Source organism: Castor canadensis, chromosome 14 (genome assembly GCF_047511655.1).
Source record: "Castor canadensis chromosome 14, mCasCan1.hap1v2, whole genome shotgun sequence".
NCBI classification, from domain to species: domain Eukaryota; kingdom Metazoa; phylum Chordata; class Mammalia; order Rodentia; family Castoridae; genus Castor; species Castor canadensis.
The window spans coordinates 11,038,789-11,047,597 of NC_133399.1; the positions used below are offsets into that span (position 1 = coordinate 11,038,789).

At 38.5% G+C, this 8,809-nt stretch overlaps 1 protein-coding gene and 1 non-coding gene across 2 annotated transcripts; one reads left to right on the plus strand and one right to left on the minus strand.

Moving 5' to 3' along the window:
* Positions 1-2,071: 2,071 nt before the first annotated feature.
* Positions 2,072-2,198, plus strand: LOC141417141 (small nucleolar RNA SNORA17). The gene has a single exon (XR_012441747.1). It is a non-coding gene; the product is annotated as a small nucleolar RNA SNORA17 (small nucleolar RNA).
* Positions 2,199-7,566: 5,368 nt separating this feature from the next.
* LOC141410454 (uncharacterized) lies at positions 7,567-8,750 on the minus strand. The gene has a single exon (XM_074053465.1). The coding sequence runs from the start codon at positions 8,748-8,750 to the stop codon at positions 7,959-7,961; it is 792 nt and encodes a 263-aa protein (XP_073909566.1). The 3' UTR covers positions 7,567-7,958.
* Between the last annotated feature and the right edge of the window lie 59 nt (positions 8,751-8,809).

Here is an 8,809-nt window from a genome sequence, read left to right on the forward strand (position 1 = left end):
ATTTTTCATGAGCTACTACCTCCTGACTGGGGTGGAATTATACCTTCTCCAAGTTTGAATTGTTAAAATTCTAGCTCTCTGCATAAATTTATATGTCATCTAGTGTTCCCATTGTTTTTATTTTAAAGATATTTACATGCCAATCAAAATGTAATGAAGCCATAATTTTAAAATGTTTTTATTTTTTAATGTTACATTACACAGTAATGAAATTAGGTTTTTCACCAGACACATTACTTCTCATACCTATAATTTCACTGTGATTAGAATAGCTACGTTGTGGCTCACATATACAATCCAAGCTTCTCAGGATGCAGACATCAGAAGTCTGGTGGTTCAAAGGCAGCCCAGGCAATTGGTTCATGAGATATTATCTCATAAAAAAAACCCATCAACTAAAAAGTGGTTGGTGGACAGGCTCAAGATGTAGTCCCTGAGTTCAAAGCCCAGGATCTCAAAAAAAGGAATACCTACATACAAATCCTTTGGTTATGTTCTCACATATCAGTAATACATTGTTATTAATTGTAGCCACTACACTGTTCAATCTATCTGTTGAACTTTTAACTCTTATGCAAATGAAAAGACTTATGTATTTAGTCAATGTGGGAAAGTCTTCTTTTCTTTGAGTAATACTCAGTAACTGGAACCATTTCACAGTGGAGAAGCTTTTGTGTGTAAGCAATGTGGAAAACCCTCCAGTTCTTCAATTTACATGAAAATCCGCAAAAGAATTCACACTGGATAGAAACCCTACATGTGTCAACAATGTGACACAGCCTTCTTTACTTTAAGAAATGCTTCAGGACATCCACAAGTTCACATTGAACAGAAACCCTACATGAGCCTTGTGGAAAACTGTACTTCCACTGAGTGCCTTGCAAAGACTTGAACATTTACTGAGCAGAAACCCTGTTTTGGTGTGAGTATGAAATGTCTCCCATAGACTCATGTGTTGAATGCTTGGTCCTCACTTGATGGTGCTATTTTGGGAATATGTGGAAAATGTCCCTATAAAACTGTGATCCAAAATGAAAAATTCTTCTCTTTAGGCTAGGTTGAAGTATTTCATGTTCAAGGTTTGAAAGTCAGAGGACAGTCTAGGAAACTGACAAAAACATTGTCTGAAAACAAAACACAGTATTAAATAGATAAATAAATCTTCCATTTAAACTGTGTATGTCTGATATTTGTCACACCGTCTGAGAAAAGTAACCGATACACACCTCTGGTGTACATAAAGTGTGAAGGCACGCAGGCAAACCAGTCTCTTCCTTGTGAGACTGGGGTGGAAGACAGGGCTTCATCCTTGCAAAGCAGGTGGTCTACTCCTTGATCCTCAATTCCAGACCATTTGGCTCTGGTTATTGTGGAGATAGGATGACAAGAATTCTTTGCTCAGGTGGCCTCAAAGTGTGATGCCCCCAATCTCAGTCTCCCATGTAGCTAGGCTTACAGGCATGAGCCATACACACCATTCCCTTTATAGTGTATAAAGAACTCACATGGGTGAGTGACTAATCCTGATAAACAATGTGGAAACTTCATTATCACGTAAGCTTCTAGCAAACATGAGTATGAACAGTGACAGAGCTCATATCCTTATATCAACCAGTTAATGCACCAAGCAACAGAAAACACAAATGGTTTCAAATAAGTGAAAATGAAGGAACATATGTTCACACAAAGCCGCCAATGATCACAAGTCATATCATTCTCTACAGAGAAAATTGTAAGGACCCAGAAAACAGTTCTGGAGTTAATAATGCAACGTAGCAAGATGGTCCAATATCACTTGCCTTACAGAACTCCATGACTTTGTTATAGCTTCTGTAAACAACTGGACTTGAAATGAAACAGGACAGGGTTGTGGCAAAAAGATATGGGAAGAGGTTGATGGAGTGGCTCAAGTGGTAAAGTACCTGGTAGTATGAGCAAAGCCCTGAGTTCAACACCAAGAACCACCAAAAAGAAACAAAGCAATAAAAAAAACTAAGACAAAAGGAGGGAGTGAGGAAAGCAGGAACATATAGAGAAAAATAATGTTCACTGTACATCAAAGACCTCCTATGACACACCTAGAGGCCTTGCAGATGTGGTGCTGTGTCACACTTCTGTTAGTTGGTGGCACAGAGAAGAGTCTGTGTCTATGCTGTGATTTGAACCATAAACATTCAAATGATTTGTCAACTGTCACTTGAAAAATTATTCATGCTCTTATTATATACTATAAAAACTGGACTAGAAATAAAAAGAGAAAACCCTATAGAATATAGAGAGAAGCAAGGAGAAAATGATAGACATGAACAAAGAACAAATTTTCATTAGCCATCAGAACTCAAGTAGGAAAAATGCTCAATTACAGAGGTTATCAGTAAAACACAGGTTATAGTCTTACAGAAATGTAATGTGGCTCTACCTTGGCAAAAGAAAATAAATTAGATCTTTGCCAGAGCTGTCAGAACACAAAATAAATACATCTAAAAATGTCAGGCAGAATGACTCAGGATGTAAGAGCACATACATATCTGCTATTTCCAGATTGAACTATAATTATAGCTTCTCCAGGGTTGAGATAGTGTTAGAATTCTCTCTCTGCACAACCACATGTCATTTATTCTTGCCATTATTTTGACTTAAAAAATATTTATATGCTAAGCCAAATGTAATGAATCATAACGTAGAACATGGTGCTTGGAAAAATGTATACATTACAAAGGCGTGAAATTAGGCTATTAACTGGATACACTGCTTTTCATATCTATAATTATTTCATTGTAATTAGAATACCTACATTGTAGCTAGGCATCAGTGGCTCACACCTGTCATCCTAGCTTCTCAGACAGCATAGATCAGGAGGATCATGGTTCAAAGCCAGCTCAGGCACATATTATGCATTGCTCATTAATAGCTTATAAAGAGTGTTGGGAGATGGGGACTTTGTTTTGGCAGCACTAGGTTTGAACTCAGGGCCTCAGGGTTGCCAGGCAGGCATTCTTACCACTTGAATTACTCCAACAGCCCTTGTGTAGGCTGTTTTTGATACAATGTCTCTATTTACCCAGGCTGGCTTAAAAAAGTGATTCACCTGATATCTGCCTCCTGAATAGCTAGGATTTGCAGGTAGGAGGCACTGGCGCCAATATTTCAAGTGATATTTTGAATACTTTGAATGGTATCTCTTCAACTACTCATGTCTTCAAGTGTAAAATGATGTCTCATGAAAAGAACAGTTGGTTCTTTGTTTCTAAACAACTGTATCACTGTTGCTTAATTGGTGTATTTAAATAATTCACATTTTGATATAATTGATAGCTTAATAGTAGCACATTGTACCTGTTTATTTCATTTGAGGTACTGGGGTTTGCACTGAGGGCGTCATGCTTGCTAAGCAGGTGTCTACCATCTGAACCTTGTTTCCAACCTCTCTAACCAGTTGGTGGCTGGAATGTACTGTGAGAACCCAGTAGGGCTTTTGGAGGTGAAACTCTCAAAAGTATGATGTCCTCTAACCCTGAATCTCTTCCAGAATTTTCCTATCAAACTACTAGACACCCAAGACTTCAGCAGTTTATCAGCTGCAGTTCAAGTTTTCCTTTTCTTGTTCTGCTTATGAGTTTCTGTTCCAGAAAGCTATGATTCCCTGGGTTGATCTTTCTTTCTTTCTTTTTTTGCCACTTTGGGAACAGTTGCTTGCATGGGGAACTTAGGTGTTAGGGATTTTGTTTAAGTACCCCATGTATTTCTGCATTGTCATTTTAAATAATTGAGAATTTTATAGGATTTGCTTATCTCCAGTCCTAAATGGTTGGAACTATTTCCAGGTGGTAACAGTGTTCATTGACAGCTACTTAAAATTCAGGTTAAGATACCACTGTGCTGTATGCACAGCAGGACAAACCATAGAATGTTCCCAAATCCTCTCCCCCTTCCCTGCCCCCATTCAAAATCAACACTGGTTTTGTGCATTGTGTTGCATCTTGAGTAAGTTATGTTTTGGCCATTTCTCATCACAATTCCATTCATATAGCTTAGTCTGTAAGCTAATACTTTTTTTGTGTGTCAGGACTTCCAGATTGCAAAACAGTCTAGAGCCACACTTCTAATGTATTTTCCTCTGGTTTTATTGGAGATGGGGTCTTTCAAACAATTTTCTTGGGCTGGCTTGAAACCTCTACTCGCTAGAGCTCAGTCTCTCAAATAGCTAATAGTACAGGGATGAGCCACTGGTGCCTGGCTAACTAATACTTTTACATTGCATGTATTGCAGGTATTTTTATTCTACCTGGTTGACTGTAATTTACATCCAGCAATTTTCATACATTTCATTTCTTCATCCAATTGTTATCCTTAATTTCTTCCTAATAAGAAAGTTTTACTATATCCAAAATTGATTTGAGAGTACCCTCTGAAATTGTTTTAAATTTTATCTTTCCCACCCCAACTTATAATTTTCTAAGGATCAGGAAACAGATGACAATACAGTGCATGTGCCCATGTAAGAACTACTTCATCCCTGCCTTGTCTGTTCTTGAAATTTGTGGGGCTGGTGGCTTGTGCATGTAATCTCCAGCAGTAGGTGTGGCTACCTACCAAGCTTGTGGAACCGAATTCAAACTCAGTGGCATTAAAATAAAATTCCCCACCTCCCGACACATTCTACAAGCTAATAATGAAAATACAGAATATGTGCCTGAGAAGCAGAATCTGGTCATACTAGGGAAGTATGGATCACTCAAAATGGACTTAATATGGTAAACTGTGTTCATCTTCTGGGTTTTTCCTGGCTTACTGGGACATCTTAGAAGCTGGATGGCTCCATCTCTATTTCCTGTGACAGAGTTGAGGAGCATGGTGGTGTGGAAGAGAGCAACAACAATCACTGAGAAAGACTGGGCTGTTATGAGTGATTAAGCTAAAATTATACCTGTGAGAATTTTGTGGGGTGAGGTTAGGATTTAAACTGAGGGCCTCAGGCTTATTATGCAGGCACTCTATCCTCTACCACTTGAGCAACTTTGCCAGCCTTTTATTGTAACAGAATTTTGGAGATTCTGTCACTTGAATTATTTGCCTGGTCTGGCCTGGAACTGCTATCCTCCTGATCTCTGCCTCCTGAGTTCCTAGGATTACTGGAGTGAATCACCAGTACCTGGCATCTGCGAGCATTTGTGGTAGTCTTTTCCTGTTACAACTGGGAGATCAAAGTATTTGTTTTAAATGGCAACTTTGTTTTTTTTTAACTTAAAAAAGGTTTTCATCTTTGCTGTGTTCATATATGAAGAGTCTGTAACATCCTTGCTAGTGAGGATTTTTTCACCACAGTATCCTATTTTATGTTCTTCAACTGAACAGGGATGACTAGAGCCTTTCCTAAAATGTGCATGGTAGCTACTTCCCTTTATAACCATTGTCATATCTACTAGAAAGTTCATGTGGTAATGCGGACTTCCCACATTCTGAATTCAGGAATTGTCTCCTGTATGAGTCCACACATGCCTCTTAAGGGAACCAGAACAAGTGCAGGATTTTCCGCATTCTTTAAATTTATATTTTCTCAGTGTGTATTAATTCATGTCTTCAAAGGATATTGTGCCAAATAGTTTTGCCACGTTGCTCACATACAAAGAGCAACATCTTGACATCGTTTCTGTTATCAAATGTCAATTAAAGAAATGAAGGATTTCCCACGCTGCTTGCAGAGATAGGGTTTATGCCCCTTGTTTTTTCACATTTTGAACATGAGTCAGACAAGAAGGCTTTTCCACAGTGCTTACACAGTGCTAATCCTTTCATGTATTTCCATGTAACTAGAAGAAATAAAGGCTTTCCCATAGTTTACATGTCTGTGTTTTTTCTCTAGGAGTCTTTTTGTGTATCTGATGGGAAGTGTGACATCCTAAGGTGTCATCACTATTGTCCTAGCGTCTCTCTACAGTGAGAGTCATGGCATGCTTCTGAAGTCAACTGAGAGACCTGGAGGATTGCCCACTTTCTTATGTTCATGCAGGTTCTCTGCATATTCTGGCCACTCATCTCACTTGCGTCTGTAAGGTTTCTCTGAAGTATACAGTAACTAATGAGTTTATAGGTTGCTTCCTACACAGATTACAGGTCATTTCTCCCCTTTCCCAGGCTTCCTCCTCTTGGGTTATCTTGGTCCAGCCTTGGTTATAATTGTATTTAGCTGAATCCATCCAGACTTTCCAGACCAGGAAACTGCCTCATAGCATGTATCTTGTCTTCTGCTTTCCTAAGAAATCACTACTTTTTTGAAGTTTTTGGTGTTAGAGGAATGGCTGAAGAGGTAAAGTCTCTGCCTCAAGAAAAAAAAAGTGCTGCCATAAATGAACTGGGTATTAATTTAGCAGAAAGGAATGAATGACATTTTCCTCCTGCTGCTAGCCATGCTTGTATTGCTTGAGTCAAATCTCCAGGGTTAAGTTGAATTATTCATCCCTTCTTCTTTGTTTATTGTTAACATATATCATCTATACGTATTTCTTGGATTTCTGCTTTCGTTTTAACATGTGTTTACTAGTGTGCCTTACTGTACAAGGAAGTTTCTGTGTGCTTCTACCATACAATCTCATAATGTACTTTCATCCCACATATTATACTTTCTTCTCATCCCGTTCCTCCCTCCCTGCCTTTTAGATCGATGGGCTTAACTGTGTTATTTACATGGATGCCTATAATGCAGTGATTTCCACCTCAAAATGTCCCCCTTGCACATTTGTGTAAAAGTCCTACATTATGTATATTATATAAAACGTGATATTTGTCTTTCTGAGACTTGTTCATTTTTCTTAACATTTAGAGCTCTAGGTCCATCCATTTTCCTGCAATTTACATAATTCCATTTTTCTTTCTGCATTAAAAATATTACACTACATATATACACTACACTTTATTTATTGGTATATTGGCTGTATGGCATGGAGGCTGATTCCATAGCTTGCCTATTGTCAATAGCACTGTTATAAACATAGGTATTACATTCCTTCCCACATAAGCCCATGAAAGGCAGAGCAGGAGCAAGCACATAGTGTTTCTATTGTAACTGGGATTTTTTTGGTGGTACTGGAGTTTGAAAACAGGATTCCCAGTTTGCTAAGAAGACCTTCTACCACTTTAGCCACTTCATAGGCCCTGAATGTTATTGAGTATTTTCAAGATAGTGTCTCACAGCTATTTGATCCCTCTAGCTTCAACCTCTGATCTTCCAGCTCTCTGCTCCCAAACAGCTAGGATTACAGGTGATCCCAATGGAGCCAAGATATCAATTATAAAAACATTTTAATTCCTTATTGGAATACACAGCAAACAAGTATTTGCCATTTCTGTTATGTCATCTTTGAAATTAAAAATATCACTGTTTTTTGCAGGGGTCGAGCAGCACTGGGGCTTGAACTCAGGGCCTTCACACTTGTCAGGCTGGTGCTGTTACCACATGATCCACTCTGCCAGCCTTTACAATTTATATTATACAAGCTCAAAAAGTGAGTTTTAAGTCCAGAAGCAGATTTATTAGGTGTTCCATGTCTGGAAAGGAATCAGTGCTAATTCAACCACAGGCATGACAAACTTGTGCAACTAAGTGACTGTGCCCATGCAAGGGATTGACTCTCCTTATTTTCTTTCTACATTACATAATTGCGGCTTGGTTCATGTCTTTCACGGACACTCAACTGAAGGCTTTCCCACACTGGTAACATACATAGGTTTTGCCCCAGGGTGAGTTTGTGTATGTCTCAAGAGGTTCCTGGGAGAAGACAAGGGTTTCTTACATTGTGTACATTCATAAGGATTCACTCCAGTGTGAATTCGTTCATGTGTTCTGAAGTATCTGAATGAAGTAAAGGCTTTTCCTCATTGTTTACATGCAAAGATCTTTTCTCCAGTGTGAATTCCTTCATGTGTTTGAGGTCAGTGAAATAATTAAATGGTTTTCCACATTACTTACATATATAGGGTTTCTCACCACTGTGAGTTTTTTCATGTTTTCTAAGGACATTGGACCAATAGAAGGCTTTCCCACATTGTTTACATGCATAAGGTTTTGCTCCAATGTGGATTCCTTCATGTAACTTCAGGTATCTAGAAGAAGTAAAAGCTTTTCCACAATGCTTGCATACATAGGTTTTCTCACCAGAATGAATTTGTTCATGTGATCTAAGACCACTGGGCCAATAGAAGGCTTTCCCACATTGTTTACATTCATAAGATTTCACTCCAGTGTGAATTCGTTCATGATTTTTGAGGTGATTGGATGACCTAAACGTTTTCCCACATTGCTTACATGCAAAGGTCTTTCCAGTGTGAATTTCTTCATGTGTTTTTAGGTAACTGGAAGTACTAAAAGCTTTTCCACACTGCTCACATACATATGGTTTCTCACCACTGTGAGTTTTTACATGTCTTTGAAGATTACTGGAAGTATAGAAGGCTTTCCCACATGTTTTACATGCATAAGGTTTTGTTCCAGTGTGAATTCTTTCATGTGTTTTGAGGGAACTGTACGCACTAAAGACTTTTCCACATTGCTTACATACCAAGGGATTTTCTCCAGTGTGAGTTCTTTCATGTGTTTTGAGGTATCTGGAAGAACTAAAAGCTTTTTTACAATGCTCACATACATAGGGTTTCTCTGTACCGTAAGTCCTTTCATGTTCTTCAACAGCACACAAATGTGAGCTGGGTTTCCCACACTGCTTATAAATATAGAGTTTTTCTCTGCCATGAGTCATTTCATGTTTACAAAGGCTACTCAATGGAAAGGAGGCTTTTCCATACTGCTTACTTAGAA

What these genes read in the sequence shown, in the direction of transcription:
- LOC141410454 (XM_074053465.1), bottom strand. Translation starts at nt 8,750, where the DNA reads ATGACTCATGGCAGAGAAAAACTCTATATTTATAAGCAGTGTGGGAAA.